At 45.5% G+C, this 21,566-nt stretch overlaps 1 protein-coding gene across 1 annotated transcript; it reads left to right on the top strand.

Moving 5' to 3' along the window:
* Positions 1–13,906: 13,906 nt before the first annotated feature.
* On the top strand, positions 13,907–19,572 carry cav2 (caveolin 2). The gene is made up of 3 exons (XM_035790053.2): positions 13,907–14,461; positions 15,412–15,599; positions 17,165–19,572. Exons 1-3 carry the CDS (start codon positions 14,237–14,239, stop codon positions 17,313–17,315), a joined length of 564 nt encoding a protein of 187 aa, XP_035645946.1. The 5' UTR covers positions 13,907–14,236; the 3' UTR covers positions 17,316–19,572.
* The last annotated feature ends 1,994 nt before the right edge of the window (positions 19,573–21,566 follow it).

Genomic DNA, 21,566 nt, shown 5'->3' with positions numbered 1-21,566 from the left:
CAATTGGTGGCTGACTAAATACTTTTTTGCCCCAATGTACATACATGCATGCATGCACACATGCATGCATACATACATACATTCATGGATGCATGCACACATACATACATGCAAACATACATGCATACATACATACATGCATGCATACATGCATACACTACATGACCAAAAGAATGTGGATACCTGCTCATCAAACATCTCATTCCAAAACCAACACCTCTCATCACCCCGAGAACACCGTCAAATGACACAAACCCCCCAAAAATCTATTTTAATTCCAGGTTGTAAGGCAAAAAAATAGGAAAAATGCCAGGGGGGTGAATACTTTCACAAGCGACTGAACATATGAGATGAGTAATGCAAGATATGTCAACATTATTGAAGTGATTGGTGTTCCGTTTATTAAAGCGGCAAGTGATTTTAAGTCTATGTCTATAAATAACCATCACTAGCCTATGTGCTAGTATTGGCTATTTAACAGTCTGATGGCCTTGAGATATAAGCTGTTTTTCAGTCTCTCTGTCCCAGCTTTGATGCACCTGTACTGATCTTACCTTCTGGATGATAGCGGGGTGATCATGCAGTGGCTCGGGTGGTTGTTGTCCTTGATAATCTTTTTGGCCTTCTTGTGATGTCGGGTGCTGTAGGTGTCCTTGAGGGCAGGTAGTTTACCCGGTGATACGCTGGGCACCACCCTCAAGAGAGCCCTGCAGTTGCGGACGGTGCAGTTGCTGTACCAAGCGGTGATACAGCCCGATATGATGCTCTCAATTGTGCATCTGTAAAAGTTTGTGAGGGTTTCAGGTGCCAATCCTAATTTCTTCAGCCTCCTGAGTTTGAAAAGGCGCTGTTGCGACTTCTTCACCACACTGTCTGTGTGGGTGGACCATTTCAGTTTGTCTGCAATGTGTACACTGAGGAACTTGAAGCTTTCCACTAGAGGTCGACCGATTATGATTTTTCAATGCCGATATCGATGCCGAATATTGGAGGCCCAAAAAAAGCCAATACCTGTTAATCGGCCGATTTTATATATATATTTGTAATAAAGACAATTTCAACAATACTGAATGAACACTTATTTTAACTTAATATACTACATCAATAAAATCAATTTAGTCCCAAATAAATAATGAAACATGTTCAATTTGGGTTAAATAATGCAAAAACAAAGTGTTGAAGAAGAAAGTAAAAGTGCAATATGTGCCATGTAAAAAAGCTAACGTTTAAGTTCCTTGCTCAGAACATATGAAAGCTGGTGGTTCCTTTTAGCATGAGTCTTCAATATTCCCAGGTAGAAGTTTTAGGTTGTAGCTATTATAGGACTATTTCACTCTATACCATTTGTATTTCATATACCTTTAACTATTGGATGTTCTAATAGGTACTTTAGTATTGCCAGCCTAATCTCGGGAGTTGATAGGCTTGAAGTCATAAACAGCGCAATGCTTGAAGCACAGCGAAGAGCTGCTGGCAAATGCAGGAAAATGCTGTTTGAATGAATGCTTACGAGCCTGCTGCTGCCTACCACCGCTCAGTTAGACTGAATGCTCTATCAAATCATAGACTTAATTAACGGTCTTTGTTAGGAAGAAATGGTCTTCACACAGTTCGCAACGAGCCAGGCAGCCAGGCAGCCCAAACTGCTGCATATACCCTGATTCTGCTTGCACAGAATGTTAGCATTCAAAATTAACTAAATATGCAGGTTTAAAAATATATACTTGTGTATTGATTTTAAGAAAGGCATTGATGTTTATGGTTAGGTACACATTGGTGCAACAACAGTGCTTTTTTCGTGAATGCGCTTGTTAAATCACCCATTTGGCGAAGTAGGCTGTGATTCAATGATAAATTAACAGGCACCGGATCAATTACATGCAACGCAGGACAAGCTAGATAAACTATTAATATCATCAACCATGTGTATTTAACTGGTGATTATGTTAAGATTGATTGTTTTTTATAAGATAAGTTTAATGCTAGCTAGCACCTTACCTTGGCTCCTTGCTGCACTTGCATAACAGGTGGTCAGCCTACCATGCAGATTTTGGACACCGATTGTTATGAAAACTTGAAATCGCCCCTAATTAATCATCCATTCCGATTAATCAGTTGACCTCTACTTACCTTCACTGAGGTCCCATCGATGTGGATAGGGGGGTGCTCCCTCTGCTGTTTCCTGAAGTCCATGATCATCTCCATTATTTTGCTGACATTGAGTGAGAGGTTATTTTCCTATCACCACAATCCCAGAGCCCTCACGTCCTCCCTGTAGGCTGTCTTGTCATTGTTGGTAATCAAGCCTACTACTGTTGTGTCGTCTGCAAACTTGATGTTTGAGTTGGCGGCTTGCTTGGCCACACAGTCATGAGTGAACAGGGAGTACAGGAGTGGGCTGAGCATGCACCCTTGTCGGGCTCCAGTGTTGAGGATCAGCGGAGTGGAGATGTTGTTTCCTACCTTCACCACCTGGTGGCAGCCCGTCAGGAAGTCCAGGCCCCAGTTGTGCAGGGCGGGGTTCAGACCCAGGGCCTCGAGCTTGATTATGAGCTACTATGGTGTTTAATGCTGAGCTATAGTCAATGAACAGCATTCTTACATAGGTATTCCTCTTGTTCAGATGGGAAAGGGCAGTGTGCAGTGTGATGGTGATTGCATCGTCTGTGGATCTATTCGGGCAGTAAGCAAATTGAAGTGGGTCTAGGGTGACAGGTAAGGTAGAGGTGATATGAGCCTCGACTAGTCTCTCAAAACACTTCATGACAGAAGAGAGTGCTACGGGGCGATAGTAATTTAGTTCAGTTACCTTTGCTTTTTTGGGTACAGGAACAATGGTGGCCATCTTGAAGTATGTGGGGACAGCAGACTGGGATAGGGAGAGATTGAAAATGTCCGTAAACACACCTGAGCTAGCTGGACTGCGCATGCTCCGAGGCCTCGGCTAGGGATGCCGTTTGGGCCGGCAGCCTTGCGAGCCCTCTCCAGAGAACGCGTTTCCACTGCTCTAGAGTCCAATGGAGCTGCGTGCTTTACATCACTCCAACAGACGCTTGGCATCGTGCATTGTGAACTTAGGCTTGTGTGCAGCTGCTCGGCCATGGAAACCCATTTCATGAAGCTCCCAACAGTTTTTGAGCTGACATTGCTTCCAGAGGCAGTTTGGAACTCTGTAGTGAGTGTTGCAACCGAGGACAGACAATTTTTACATGCTACACTCTTCAGCACTTGGCGATCTCCTTCTGTGAGCTTGTGTGGCCTAGCACTTCGCGTCCGAGACGCTGTTGCTCTTAGACGTTTACACTTCTCAATAACAGCATTTACAGTTGACCGTGGCAGCTCTAGCAGGGCAGAAATTTGACAAACTGACTCGTTGGAAAGGAGGCATCCTATGACAGTGCCACATTGAAAGTCATTGAGCTCTTCAATAAGGCCATTATACTGCCATTGTTTTCCTAAGGAGATTGCATGGCTGTGTGCTAGATTTTATCCACCTATCACCAACAGGTATGGCTGAAATAGCCAAATCCACTCATTTGAAAGCGTGTCCACATACTTTTGTATATATAGTGTACATGAACATTAACAAACTTACACACAAGTACACATTCCCTCAAATACACACACAAACACATACAGACACGCATACAAACAGACATGATAGTACTTGAACATACACTCAAGAAAACACACACACACCTCAGGCAGATAAAAACTGTCACTCAAAGTTCAAGTGCAGTGGTCCTGAAATGCACTCCCCAGGCATTTCCCATAATCACGCTAGGGATTTTAGACCAAAGCTCTATAAGATGTACACTACAATGGGAATCGGGTGCCATCTGAGAAACATCAGGGAAGTTGCAGTCCTCTCCTCTGGGGTCCGTCAACAAGATGCCCCACATCCACAGTGAGTGCACTGATTGTTCCCCCTGTCCCCTAACAAGCATGCACACATTTGTTCCTCATTAAGTCAGAGGAAGCCCTCATCACCGTTCCAGCGGTTCCCCATTAGGGCACTGGTCCTTTAGGGACCACTGGAGGTCCTGGACTGCGGCAGATCTTGGTTCAAATACTAATGCTCGACTGAGCTTGCCTGTTACAATCGAACCAATGGAAAATATGCAAACCCTGTTCATCTGGGACTAAAGCAAACTCTAAAAGTATTTCAAAGATTTTCAAATAGTATTTGAATTCAGGTCCTGGAATGTGGTGGCTTGGTGAATTCATTAAACATTCCAGGGAATGAGCATCAAAAATAGCACCCAAGCCACAGGAAGGTCATCGATGACGCTGCTGGTGGAACCTCATCTGCTGTTCACATTAGCAGCGAAAACTAACACGTCTATGGAATAATATGCATGAGAAAACAATAGGGGCTGCATGTCATTAACAGGTGTATGCAAGGGAACAATATGTCAGCTTATGTCGAAGAAAAACAATGACCACATACATGTACATAGGTCGCTTGGGCCTATAGCTTGGATCCATGCCAGTAGGACAGGGTGTATCTGGGTTGTGTCTAGACCCTGTTTGTCTATGACCTAGAATTACTGACAATATGAGTGACATTTTCACTGGGCAGTTACTTTAAGAATATTTAAAAACAAAATGTTTTTGTTACAGATAGATAACTAGAAGCTATCTAGAAGTTACTTCTTTGTTGAAACACATTCGTCATTATACTAAGTAAAATTGCAGGGTGCAGTTTTGAACATGCAGTTGTACGGTGTTTTAGATGTTCTCTGGATACTACAGTGTGTCTTATGTCACCGAAGGGAACATGAACATGCCATTGATGGAGTATGTAGTAGTTATACCCTATTCCTGTTTAATTATGCCTGGGACCACTTTGTTTAATGGACTACTAACATACTGACAGATACTGATACTGTATGAAAAAAAATAAAAAGATCACCACCACCACCACTACCACTACCATCATCACCACCATCACCACCATCACCACCACTACCACTACCATCACCACCATCACCACCACTACCACCACCATCACCACCACTACCACTACCATCACCACCATCACCCACTACCACCACCACCACTACCACCACCATCACCACCACTACCACTACCATCACCAACACTACCATCACCACCACCACCACCCTACCATCACCAACACTACCATCACCACCACCACACACTCACCACCACCACCACTACCATCAATCACAACACTACCATCACCACCACCATCACACCATCACCACCATCACCACCACTACCACTACCATCACCACCACACCACCACTACCACCACCATCACCACCACTACCACTACCATCACCACCATCACCACCACTACCACCACCATCATCACCATCACCACCACTACCACACCACCACCACTACCACTACCATCACCAACACTACCATCACCACCACCACCACTCACCACTACCATCACCACCACCATCACCACCACTACCATCACCACCACCACCACTCACCACCAACCCATCACCACCACCACCACTACCACCACCTACCATCACCACCACCACCACTACCACTACCATCACCACCACACACCACCACTACCACCACCATCATCACCACCATCACCACCACTACCACCACCATCACCACCACCATCACATCACCACCACTACCACTACCATCACCATCACCATCACTACCACTACCACTACCACTACCATCACCACCACCACCCACTACCACTACCATCACCACCACCACTACCACTCACTACATCCACCACCACTACCACTACCATCACCACCACCACTACCACTACCATCACCACCACCACTACCACTATCCACCTACCACACCACTACCACTCACTACCACTACCACCACCACCACTACCACTACCACTCCACCATCACCACCACACCACTACCATCACCACCACCACCACTACCATCACCAACACTACCATCAACACCACTACCATTCAACACCACCACCACCACTATCATCACCATCACCACCACTACCATCACCACCACCACCATCTCCACCACCATAACTACCACCACCACCATCACCACCACCACTACAATCACCACCACTACCACTACCACCACTACCATCACCAACACTACCATCACCACCACTACCATCAACACCACTAACATCACCACCACCACCACCATAACTACTACTACCATCAGCACCACCACCATCACCACCAGAACTACCACTACATCACCACTACCTCCACCACTATCACCACCACCACCACTACCACCACCACCACCACCACCACCATAACTACCACTACCATCACCACCACTACCATCACACTACCATCACCACCACCACCAACACCACTACCATCAACACCACTACCATCAACACCACCACTATCATCACCATCACCACCACTACCATCACCACCACCACCATCTCCACCACCATAACTACCACCACCACCATCACCACCACCAACATCATAACCACCACCACTACAATCACCAACACTACCACCACCACCACCACCATAACTACCACTACCATCACCACCACAACCACTACCATCGCCAACACTACCATCACCACCACCACCAACACCACTACCATCAACACCACTACCATCAACACCACCACCACCACTATCATCACCATCACCACCACTACCATCACCACCACCACCATCTCCACCACCATAACTACCACCACCACCATCACCACCACTACCATCACCACCACCACTACCACTACCACTACCATCACCAACACTACCATCACCACCACTACCACTACCATCACCACCACCACCACTACCATCACCAACACTACCATCACCACCACCACTACCACTACCACTACCATCACCACCACCATCACCACCACTACCACTACCATCACCACCACCACCACTACCATCACCAACACTACCATCAACACCACTACCATTCAACACCACCACCACCACTATCATCACCATCACCACCACTCCATCACCACCACCATCTCCACCACCATAACTACCACCACCACCATCACCACCACCACTACAATCACCACCACTACCACTACCACCACTACCATCACCAACACTACCATCACCACCACCACCACCACTACCATCACCACCACCACTACCACGACCATCACCACCACTACCATCACCACCACTACCATCAACACCACTAACATCACCACCACCACCACCACCATAACTACTACTACCATCAGCACCACCACCATCACCACCACCACCACCAGAACTACCACTACATCACCACTACCTCCACTACTATCACCACCACCACCACTACCACCACCACCACCACCACCACCACCATAACTACCACTACCATCACCACCACAACCACTACCATCGCCAACACTACCATCACCACCACCACCAACACCACTACCATCAACACCACTACCATCAACCACCACCACCACTATCATCACCATCACCACCACTACCATCACCACCACCACCACCATCTCCACCACCATAACTACCACCACCACCATCACCACCACCAACATCATAACCACCACCACTACAATCACCAACACTACCATCACCACCACCACCACTACCACTCCATCACCACCACCACCACCTCCACTACCACTTCATCACCATCTCCACCACCATAACTACCACCACCACCACTACCATCACCAGAACCACCACCACTACAATCACCAACACTACCATCACCACCACCACCACCATAACTACCACCACTACCATCAACACCACCACCACCATTATCATCACCATCACCACCACTACCACCACCACCACCACCACCACCACTACCACTCCACCACCATCACCACCACCACCACTCCATCACCACCACCACCACTCCATCACCACCACCACCACTACCACCACTGCCACCCATCACCACCACCACCACCACCACTCCATCACCACCACCACCACCACCACTCCATCACCACCACCACCACTACCACCACTGCCACTCCATCACCACCACCACCACCACCACTCCATCACCACCACCACTACCATCACCACCACTGCCATCACCACCACCACCAGTACCATCACCATCACCACCGCCATCACCACCACCACCATTTGCCCCCATCACCATCATCACACCAACACCACAATCACCACTACCATTTCCCCCACCACCAGCATCACCACTACCATCACCACCACACCATAACCACCACCACCATCACCACCACCACGATTTGCCCCCACCCACACCACCACCACCTACACCACCATTACCACCACCACCATTTCCCCACCACCACCATCACCACCACCACCATCTACACCACCATAACTACCACCACCACCACTACCATCACCACCACCAACATCATAACCACCACCACTACAATCACACCACCATCCACACTACCATCACCACCACCACCAACACCACTACCATCAACACCACTACCATCAACACCACCACCACCACTATCATCACCATCACCACCACTACCATCACCACCACCACCATCACCACCACCATAACTACCACCACCACCATCACCACCACTACCATCACCACCACCACCACCACCACCACTACCATCACCAACACTACCATCACCACCACTACCACTACCATCACCACCACCACCACTACCATCACCAACACTACCATCACCACCACCACTACCACTACCACTACCATCACCAACACTACCATCACCACCACTACCACTACCATCACCACCACCACCACTACCATCACCAACACTACCATCAACACCACTACCATTCAACACCACCACCACCACTATCATCACCATCACCACCACTACCATCACCACCACCACCATCTCCACCACCATAACTACCACCACCACCATCACCACCACCACTACAATCACCACCACTACCACTACCACCACTACCATCACCAACACTACCATCACCACCACCACCACCACTACCATCACCACCACCACCACTACCACGACCATCACCACCACTACCATCACCACCACTACCATCAACACCACTAACATCACCACCACCACCACCACCATAACTACTACTACCATCAGCACCACCACCATCACCACCACCACCACCAGAACTACCACTACATCACCACTACCTCCACTACTATCACCACCACCACCACTACCACCACCACCACCACCACCACCACCATAACTACCACTACCATCACCACCACAACCACTACCATCGCCAACACTACCATCACCACCACCACCAACACCACTACCATCAACACCACTACCATCAACACCACCACCACCACTATCATCACCATCACCACCACTACCATCACCACCACCACCACCATCTCCACCACCATAACTACCACCACCACCATCACCACCACCAACATCATAACCACCACCACTACAATCACCAACACTACCATCACCACCACCACCACTACCACTCCATCACCACCACCACCACCTCCACTACCACTTCATCACCATCTCCACCACCATAACTACCACCACCACCACTACCATCACCAGAACCACCACCACTACAATCACCAACACTACCACCACCACCACCACCACCATAACTACCACCACTACCATCAACACCACCACCACCACTAACATCACCATCACCACCACTACCACCACCACCACCACCACCACCACTACCACTCCATCACCATCACCACCACCACCACTCCATCACCACCACCACCACTCCATCACCACCACCACCACTACCACCACTGCCACTCCATCACCACCACCACCACCACCACCACTCCATCACCACCACCACCACCACCACTCCATCACCACCACCACCACTACCACCACTGCCACTCCATCACCACCACCACCACCACCACTCCATCACCACCACCACTACCATCACCACCACTGCCATCACCACCACCACCAGTACCATCACCATCACCACCGCCATCACCACCACCACCATTTGCCCCCATCACCATCATCACACCAACACCACAATCACCACTACCATTTCCCCCCACACACCAGCATCACCACTACCATCACCACCATCACCATAACCACCACCACCATCACCACCACCACGATTTGCCCCCACCCACACCACCACCACCTACACCACCATTACCACCACCACCATTTCCCCCACACACCACCATCACCACCACCACCATCTACACCACCATAACTACCACCACCACCACTACCATCACCACCACCAACATCATAACCACCACCACTACAATCACCAACACTACCATCACCACCACCACCACCACCACCACCACCACCACCACCACCACCACCACCACCACCACCACCACCATAACTACCAACACCACCATAACTACCACCACTACCATCAACACCACCACCACCATTATCATCACCATCACCACCACTACCATCACCACCATCTCCAACACCATCACCACTACCATCACTACCACCAACACCATAACCACCACCACTACAATCACGAACACTACCATCACCACCACCACCACTACCACTCCATCACCACCACCACCACCACTACCATCACCAACACTACCATCACCACCACCACCACCATAACTACCATCACCACCACCATAACTACCACCACTACCATCAACACCACCACCACCACTATCATCACCATCACCACCACTACCATCACCACCACCACCATCTCCACCACCATAACTACCACCACCACCACTACCACCACCATCACCACCACCAACACCATAACCACCACCACTACAATCACCAACACTACCATCACCACCACTACCACTCTATCACCACCACCACCACCACCACCATCACCACTACCATCACCACCACTACCATCACCACCACCACCACTACCATCATCACCACTACCATCACCACCACCGCCACCACCACTACCATCATCACCACTACCATCACCACCACCAACACCATAACTACAACTACCATCATCACCCCCAACACCACTACCACTCCATCACCACCACCACCACCACCACCACCACCACCACCACCACCGCCACCACCACTACCATCATCACCACTACCATCACCACCACCAACACCATAACTACAACTACCATCATACCATCATCACCCCCAACACCACTACCACTCCATCACCACCACCACCACCACCACTACCACCACTGCCACTCCATCACCACCACCACCACCACCACTCCATCACCACCACCACCACTCCATCACCACCACCACCACCACTACCACCCCTGCCACTCCATCACCACCACCACCACTCCATCACCACCACCACCACCACCACCACCACCCCATCACCACCACCACCACTACCACCACTGCCACTCCATCACCATCACCACCACCACTCCATCACCACCACCACCACTACCATCACCACCACTGCCATCACCACTACCATCACCATCACCACCGCCATCACCACCACCATTTGCCCCCATCACCATCATCACACCAACACCACAATCACCACTACCATTTCCCCCCACACACCAGCATCACCACTACCATCACCACCATAACCACCACCACCATCACCACCACCACTATTTGCCCCCACCCACACCACCACCACCTACACCACCATTACCACCACCACCATTTCCCCCCACACACCACCATCACCACTATCACTACCACCATCACCACCACCACTAACAGCCACTTCCCCTGTTGCTCCCTAACTCTATCCTTACCCAACCCTAACCGACCCTATCCCAGCCAACTAGCCAGCCAGGCCTCCCTCGTTGAATGCTTGGCTGTCAGAAAAGCCCTGTGTGTTTAATCCTAGGGATTGTGGGTTTGTATTGTTGCACCACGCTTGCTGACTGGGTTTCTGCCTCGCTGTCACACACACACACACACACACACACACACACACACACACACACACACACACACACACACACACACACACACACACACACGCGCACGCACGCACGCACGCACACACACACACACACAACACACACACACACACACACACACACACACACACACACACACACACACACACACACACACACACACACACACACACACACACACACACACACACACACACACACACAGCCCTGACCTACTTTTTCTATATACAAAGGCCCCTGTTGTTTATACTACGTCCACTCTACAGACAAGAACACCCAACTGACCTTGTTCATCAACAAATAAAATGCAAAGTGGTGGACAAAAGAGTTGACGGTCACACACACACATATGCATACATGCTAGGCAGGTTCCAGGCATAAGCAACATAAGTAATAGGGCTGGGAATGGCCAGGGATCTCTGGATACGATATTATCACGGTACTTAGGTGCGATACGATATGTATTGCGATTCTCACGATTCTATATGTATTGCGATTTGATACTGTGACTATATTGTGATTTGATGTTCCAAACATATTCCTCACCATATGTCTGCTGCAGAGAGACAAGAGTCATGAGAAAATACGTTTTAAATCAGTCATAGAAATAAAAGCGCTGAAAACAATTTGGCTTCCTGTTTAAAAAGATGATGGAGGACAAGATATGAAGGTGCAGATACAGCCAACTAGCGCAAAAATAATATTGCGATTTTATCAAAATGATACGATATATTCAAAATAATAATATCTCGATATGTAATATGTAATTGTATGTATTTTTCCCCCCGTCACTAATAAGCAATCGCCACTAGGGGGCCCCTGAGTAAAAAACGAAATGTGGTTGTGCATCAGCAGTTTATCTCTTGTCAGTCACTGACAGTCATTCTATTAGCCCATGTTAGCTAACCCTTTGTAGATTGGTAAATGTGTCTAGCCAGCTATCTAAACTTGTAGTAATCATGGTTGAATTTCCAACCGGGCACATAGGGTACGTGCCCAGGGGCCCTGACTTCTAGGGGGCCCTCATTCATTTGTTATTCACTCTCACTCAGAGGTCATATTAACATGGCATAAGTCATGGCAAACTGTGTAGAATTGCAGGAAATTAGCTGTAAAACTGTAAATGTTTCTCTCCATCCCATGGCAAAATTTGTAGAATTGCATGGAATGAGTTATAAAACTGCTAAGTCTTCTCTCTGCCGAATTGCAAATGTGGAGAATTGCAGCAAACCTGCTTTAAAAATGCCACATTTCCTCTACCCCTTCCATTGCAAAATGTGTAGAATTGCAGGAAATTAACTCTAAAACTTCTATTTTTTCTGTCCGCCGTCAAGAGAGGGACCATTCAAATGTTTTGCTCGTGAGGTGGGAGGGCCCCACAACAAAGTGTTGCTTAGGACCCGCAAAAGGCTCCGCCCTGAATACATGCATGCAGGCACACACACGTGTGGTATATGTGGTCATTAGAAATGCATTTGGGTCACTGTGAGAATAATCACAGCAAGATGTCTTTCCCACTGTATGTATATCCTGGTTTTAAAAATCTGAAGACAGAGTGATTCTAAAATTGCTCCCAGGTATGTTCAGAAACAGCAGAGAAAAAGGTCACTGAACTCAATCAGTGCAATGAATTTGCAAGAATATCATGATGACTTGCACAAAATGCACTCAATGTTTGTTTATGCTTTCTGTACAGGTAAACAGCCTCTGTAGGCCTACTCAGTTGCTGTGTAACCCAATGTTTTTTTCTCTGCCACAAACACATACACACATACATATACACACACACACACAATCCTCTGCCTCAGACATCACACCATAAAGGGGTTTTCTCTACCAGGGTGGGGGTTGGGAGCACTACAACATTCAAACATAGCCTCTATGTGTGTCCATGTGTGTGTGTGCTTGTATTTTTTATATTTCCACATGCACGTCTCCCTTGTTTCATCCTCCTCTTCTCTTCTCTCCTCCACATCACTCTTATTTGGAGAGTGTGTGATAGTGGATGGAGACAGGAACAACTAGAACAAGAGGAAGTGAAGGAATGAGACCATGATGATTGAGACTGATGATTGAAGCTCTTTGTGACTTGGCACTCAGGCACCACATGCTTATCTGAATGGGAATGAGTTTATTTCCAGGGTGGTCAGTGTCCAGTTGATATACATATTGAGATATTAACAAATAATGTCCATTACAATCTTGCAAGATTGGCCTAGTTCAATATAGGCTAGTTCAGATAACTCGATTCTAATCAGACAAATGTATAAATAAATACAGTGTCAAATATAAAAATGTTTGTCCTCTAGTTTAACATTTCATGACGACATGACTTTTGCTTGTTGTGTCTACTACCCCACATTGCGGTGCTTTCCGCGCGGGGCGTGGGTCCGTTTCAGATGCGCACGGCACGGGCACAGTTCTAAATGCAAAGAGCGCTCCCAGCTTCTGACCAACGACAGCTTTACGCCGCTCACCGACGGCAGGACTGTCAAGTGAAAATGGGTCTCGAAAAGGTGAATTACGAAACGAGCATTATCATGGACGAGGACGAGTTCAACAGATCAATCGAACCGATTCTGTCGAAAAATGACAAAGTATATGCGGCGATTCCAGACCGAGATCCCAATGACATAAACGCGCACTTAAAGGTAAGCTACCCTATCAGTGTATCAGCACACCGTGCGCTTCGGGTTTCACAAAGTAAACTACAGTATGTGGATATACCTATATCAAGCCATAGTTCGATACTTTCATCATGTCATTGTTACTTTGCCATAAGTAATAAAGTAATAACAACATTGTATGCTGTGCATGCGTAATAGCTGCACAAATCATTGCTTTTGCCTATGAGTATAGTTTATAAATTGGCTGTGAGTTTTCATTTGGAGTTTTCTTATCCATCCATTTCCTGAACCAACCTGGTCTCAGAGCATTTCGGATTATTCTATACGTAAATCCAAGATCCCACTTTAGTATGATATGTCACGTTTCCTATGTATTCATTTGTGTATTAATTTGTTAAATTGTGGATGACCGTCACCCATTTTTTATTATATGTTATGGATTACAATTCATATTATATGTTACGAATTTGCAAAATTGAAAAAATGTTTGAAAAACACATGATATGTTACAATTTCTAGATAGACCAGGGGTTAGGGTGAATGTTAGGGTTAGTGTTAGGGTTAGGGGAAGATTTAACTAACATGTTAAGTAGTTGCAAAGTAGCTAAAAAGTAGTAAGTAGTTGAAAAGTTGCTAATTAGCTAAAAGTTGTCCAGGATGAGATTCCAGCTTGTAACCTTTGTGTTGCTAGACATTTGCATTATACGCCTACTCATCCACCCCAACCAAACACCCAATTTTCGTTTTTGCCTTAAGTAACCATCTGTCTTATTTAACCATACCAAATGTAACATATCATACTAATGTGTGTGTTTCGGATTTTTCATTTACTATGTTACATCTAGTCTATGAGACCTGGCTACCTGATCAGACACTTCAGAAACATCTGATTGTTTGTTTGTGATTTTACAGGACAGATGGTGACAGATGGGTATATGAATGAATGATTCCTGACAAGATATCTCCTTCCCCAGGTTGGTTTTGACGATGTGATAGCAGAGCCCAGTTCGAGCCACAGCTTCGACAAAGTATGGATAGGAAGTCACGCTGTCTTCGAACTGGTCAAATATGGCTTCTACCTAATATTGACCACCATCCTTGCTGTGCCCATGGCGTTTATCCTTGGTATTGTCTTCGGGGTCTTCAGCTGTGTTCATATTTGGTATGAAAATCACATGCTATCTTGTTGTTTCGGTGCTTGGCCAAGGGCCAATGTTTCCTTTGCCTGATTTGCTGCCTAAATGTTTTGTCCCATTGATGACAGAGAGGGTGGTATACTGCGTGTCAGTTTGCACAGTTAAGCTGGTATATTGACATTAACATAAGCTATTTAGTTCACATCATAGGGAGGGTAAAACTGTGAATAAGTTTGAAGTGTTTTAACTTGATTTTGGTCATTATTTGGTAACCTTTCCATATGCAGGTATATAGGCCTATTTTCCATGATGTACTATTTGCGTGCCAGTGGTCACAGGTGCCTAAAATACCACTCAAAAACTATATTTTGGTATTTGTTTCATTTGTCCACTGTTGATACAGTTCAGAAATGTTTTGCATGTCAACAATCACATTTTCAAGATATAGAACACAAAACAATACAGAAAGTGTCACAGTATGATGTGTTTTGCTATATCAACAGTGGTCGAATGAAAACAAATACCAAAAGATTGTTTTTGAATGGTATTTTCCTTTAAGTTGTAGGGATATCGTGCAACTCCTTACATTCACAAACTGCCTGAGAGCCACTTAGTAGGCTGGCTACTTGCTGAAACAACACCAAAAGTGAGGCACTGTATAAAAAGTTAGGAGGAATGCAGTGTTCCAGTAGTAGTGGAAAAATGCCCCCATAACCCCTGCCAGACAGTTGGCATTCTAGTCTGCCTTGCAGCACCGTAGTCCTATTTTCAGAGGAGAGTGGGACATTCCACTAGAATAGATAGGCTACATATTGTTTTGGGCATTGTTTTGTGGGCATGTCACAAAGAAACTTTCATCTGATCTTTACTACAGTTTCTGGACTCATTTCTCCATGTCTCAATGTCTCAGTCTCTCTACAGAATTTATTCTGCTTAAAGCCATTGCCTGCATCCCAAATGGCACCCATGAGGCCCATAGTGCTTTGGTCAAAATTAGTGCACTATATAGAGAATAGGGTGCAATTTGGTACGCAGTTATTGTGTAGAGGAAGAGGAAGTCGGCACTGTCTGTCACAGCTTTTATGGTGGATAAGCAATGTAAATATGGCGTTGGTGACATAGGCAGAAATCAATAGAGGGTGGAATGGCAACTGTAGCAAATAGTTGACCCTGTGTCTGGTCAATAGATGGCTGGGGTTTGGCTGAGTGTTACAAGACACAGTGGCACTAGAGAAAGGCACATTGATAACAACACACTCCCTAGCCTTAATACATATTGCAGGCTACAAGCATTAGTCTGCATTAACTGTTTACGATTATGAATATCCCAAAGGGACAAATTAAGACGATGAAGAAGGCTGTGTGTTGAATGCATGTTAAGAGGTACTCTGCGGTCTGTAACAAGCACAACTTGGCTTTCTCATGCACTTGATATTAAACTCAAGGTTATGGGTTTCTCGTGATGTAATACCATATACGTATGTGTAATAGCTATGCAGGACTACACACTATGTGCACTGGAAGAATACTGCATGTTTGTGATGCACAGTTGAACCTGTCGTTGTGGTCCTTCCTTTTCTCCTCCCTCCAGGGTGCTAATGCCGGTGGTGCGGAGCTGTCTAATGGCGCTGCCCTCTGTCCAGGTGGTCTGGAGCAGCCTGACAGACATGCTCATCACCCCTCTCTTCCACAGTATGGGCCGGTGTCTGTCATCAGTTCACGTCAAGACCACAAACAACTGATAGGGGCTTTCCTTCCCTGTCTTGAAGAAACACAGAGGGGTAAAGCAGGGGGTCGGATGAGAGATACTTAAATAGGATTTATTTAAGGCTAGAACTTCTTTTGACATATGTCTAAGTGGAAAAATAAGATATCCTTTACTCAATGTTTGTGTTGAAATATATAAGCTCTTTATAAAGCCAACATCAACACTCCATAATATCTGCTAGAATTATGATATAATCATTTATAAGAAGGCTAACGGCTACCTGTAAAGTAATGGTATGTTTTTAAGTGGTCATAAAGGTTGATTGGGGTAAACTTCCCTTATACAACACCATGAGACCATCTGGGTAATAACATGATCCAACATGATCATTTATATCATCTGGAATTTCACAAAATATTAATAATAAGGTTTGATGTTTATAGAAGTTATTGTGTCCAGCTTTATAAAGGGTTTTATGTATACTGCCAAAAGGACCATTTTGCATTTGTGACCAAAACAAATTCTTGTCATTCCATAGTTCTGATTCTGATTCTAAAGAACTGTTTTAATCATATTTGATCAGATCAGGGCAACATGGTTTTTGACGATAAGGCATCATACCATCCCTGACAGCAGACATGTAATATTTGTGTAGTTTCTGCTTTTTATGTGATGTATATATAGCAGAGAATTCAGCTGGAAATTGAATGAATGAATTCCTTCATATGTTTTCTGTAATAGTGTACATAGATCCAAGATTCTGGGATGCAGCTTATTGCATACTTGTGCAGCCTTATTTTGCTACTGCTGTGTTGATCTCGCAGTGCTTTGGATATATATTTGGCCGTTAGCTTTTATACTAAGGAGCAGTTTCCCAGACATAGATTAAGCCTAGAAATCCTCTATTAAGCGTCCTTTTTGTCTCCATTACGCTTTCTTTTCTGTGCCCGGGAAACCGTCCCTAAAAAACCTACGGTAAAAACCTAAGACAGTTATATACATTTAAACAAGAAGTGGACTAAATGTCCAATATAATATAAAACAGGAGTATTGGCTCTCTAACTTACTATTTATATGCCACGCACATTTGTCATGTTTCATGATTGTCCATGTTTTGATTGAAGTCCTGAAAAAAGTGGACAGAACTTGCTGCTTGTGTTCCATAAGATAATGAGTTGAATACACTCCAGTTAATTCTATTGAGTGAAGCCTTGATACACTTGTCAGGTACATGGCCTACACACTTAGAAAAACATCAAATGTACTATCTAGAACATAAAAGAGTTCTTCAGCTGTCCCTATAAGAGAACCATTTGAAGAACCCTTTTTGGTACCAGGTAGAACCCTTATGTGTTCCATGTAGAACCCTTTCCACATAGGGTTCTACATGGAACTCAAAAGGGTTATACTTGAAAACAAAAAGGGTGCTCTTATGGGGACAGTCGAAGAACCCTTTTGGACTACTTTTTTCTAATATTGTAGGTGCTGCTGAGCTTGTTTTTAGCAGCTAGTAGTAGCTAGCATGCATGCTTTACTTCAAAACCCAACTCCACAGACAGATAACGGACAGAAATATCTGGCAGATAGTGCCACCAGTTTTTCACAGCTCATATCAATAATAGGACTCACACAAGACCCTGTGCTTTGTTTCGCCTTTTACTGCAGTGTGCTGAATCAGGGTCACACTGACTGTTTCTTAGTAGTCTTAAACAAATCTACTTTGAAACAAAAGTATACCTCACACATGTGGTTATGGGCTTAAAAAAGACACCTGTACCATGTCAGATATAGAGTTGGAATGTATTCATTCATGGAATGTATCCCATTATTAGCCTTTACATACATCACAGAATACTAAAATATCAACAACAAAATCATTTGACGTAGAAACACCGGATTTTCTGTTATAAAATAAATGTATGTTTATTCATTATGAAATGATAAAAATGATGAATAACATTCCACCCATGAGGCCACTAGAGGGCAAGTTTGTCATTTGACTGCAAGAAAGGGACAATCAAGCGCAGCGGTTCTCTCAGTAACTTCTAATCATTTGGCTATAAAGCAAGACAGTTCACAGACCATGTCTGTACTTGGCTGAGTTGGTTCTTCTCTACCGAGAAAAAATTGCAGGTGGGATTGTATCGGTGTTGAGTTTGGGCTGGAGGTTTTTTTTTATGAGATGAAACAATGTAGTAAAAATGGACAACGATATGATTCTAATTCTGCTCAACAAGTAATCATTGATTTGTGTAAAGTACCAAAAATAAAGATTCTTATTTCTAAATTGTTCTGAGTATTGATATGTCTGTCTGTCATAGAAGGTAATGTGAACTGTGATAGGAGGGCTAGGGTAATGTTTCTCAGTCTCAGTGCCAGAGAAAAGTCATAAATTACTAACTGAGCTGGTCTGATTGCACAAGACACAATCCTATAGAGAGAGGAAAAGAGCTGCCTCTGCCCGTGGGCCTATGGAACATGACCTGGGACTCAGTTTATAACCTACAAGTTTACACACAGCACAATACTGACCTGGGGCTCAGTTTATAACCTACAGGTTTACACACAGCACAATACTGACCTGGGGCTCAGTTTATAACCTACAGGTTTACACACAGCACAATACTGACCTGGGGCTCAGTTTATAACCTACAGGTTTACACACAGCACAATACTGACCTGGGGCTCAGTTTATAACCTACAGGTTTACACACAGCACAATACTGACCTGGGACTCAGTTTATAACATACAGGTTTACACACAGCACAATACTGACATGGGGCTCAGTTTATAACCTACAGGTTTACACACAGCACAATACTGACTCGGGGCTTAGTTTATAACCTACAGGTTTACACACAGCACAATACTGACCTGGGACTCGGTTTACACACAGCACAATACTGACCTGGGGCTCAGATTATAACCTACAGGTTTACACACAGCACAATACTGACCTGGGGCTCAGTTTATAACCTACAGGTTTACACACAGCACAATACTGACCTGGGACTCAGTTTATAACCTACAGGTTTACACACAGCACAATACTGACCTGGGGCTCAGTTTATAACCTACAGGTTTACACACAGCACAATACTGACCTGGGGCTCAGTGTATAACCTACAGGTTTACACACAGCACAATACTGACCTGGGGCTCGGTTTTTAACCTACAGGTTTACACACAGCACAATACTGACCTGGGACTCAGTTTATAACCTACAGGTTTATACACAGCACAATACTGACCTGGGGCTCAGTTTATAACCTACAGGTTTACACACAGCACAATACTGACCTGGGACTCAGTTTATAACCTACAGGTTTACACACAGCACAATACTGACCTGGGACTCAGTTTATAACCTACAGGTTTACACACAGCACAAACTGACCTGGGGCTCAGTTCATAACCTACAGGTTTACACACAGCACAATACTGACCTGGGGCTCAGTTTATAACCTACAGGTTTACACACAGCACAATACTGACCTGGGGCTCAGTTTATAACCTACAGGTTTACACACAGCACAATACTGACGTGGGGCTCAGTTTATAACCTACAGGTCTACACACAGCACAATACTGACCTGGGACTCAGTTTATAACCTACAGGTTTACACACAGCACAATACTGACCTGGGGCTCAGTTTATAACATACAGGTTTACACGCAGCACAATACTGACCCGGGGCTCAGTTTATAACCTACAGGTTTACACACAGCACAATACTGACCTGGGGCTCAGTTTATAACCTACAGGTTTACACACAGCACAATACTGACCTGGGGCTCAGTTTATAACATACAGGTTTACACACAGCACAATACTGACCTGGGGCTCAGTTTATAACATACAGGTTTACACACAGCACAATACTGACCTGGGGCTCAGTTTATAACATACAGGTTTACACACAGCACAATACTGACCTGGGGCTCAGTTTATAACCTACAGGTTTACACACAGCACAATACTGACCTGGGACTCAGTTTATAACCTACAGGTTTACACACAGCACAATACTGACCTGGGGCTCAGTTTATAACCTACAGGTTTACACACAGCACAATACTGACCTGGGGCTCAGTTTATAACATACAGGTTTACACACAGCACAATACTGACCTGGAAGAATATTATATAATGATAATCTGCAGGTTTACACACAGACAACGTTCTACTGATTCGGTAGAATGTGAAAAATATTCCATCCTGCGATGATGGTTCTACAACGTCCGTCCCCCAGATTTATGAGTTGTTTGACTTATGAGCCTTCA

The sequence above is a fragment of the Oncorhynchus keta genome, chromosome 17 (genome assembly GCF_023373465.1).
Source record: "Oncorhynchus keta strain PuntledgeMale-10-30-2019 chromosome 17, Oket_V2, whole genome shotgun sequence".
NCBI lineage: Eukaryota > Metazoa > Chordata > Actinopteri > Salmoniformes > Salmonidae > Oncorhynchus > Oncorhynchus keta.
Note: the sequence above shows the minus strand (reverse complement) of the source record. Positions and strands in the feature narration are given on the sequence as shown.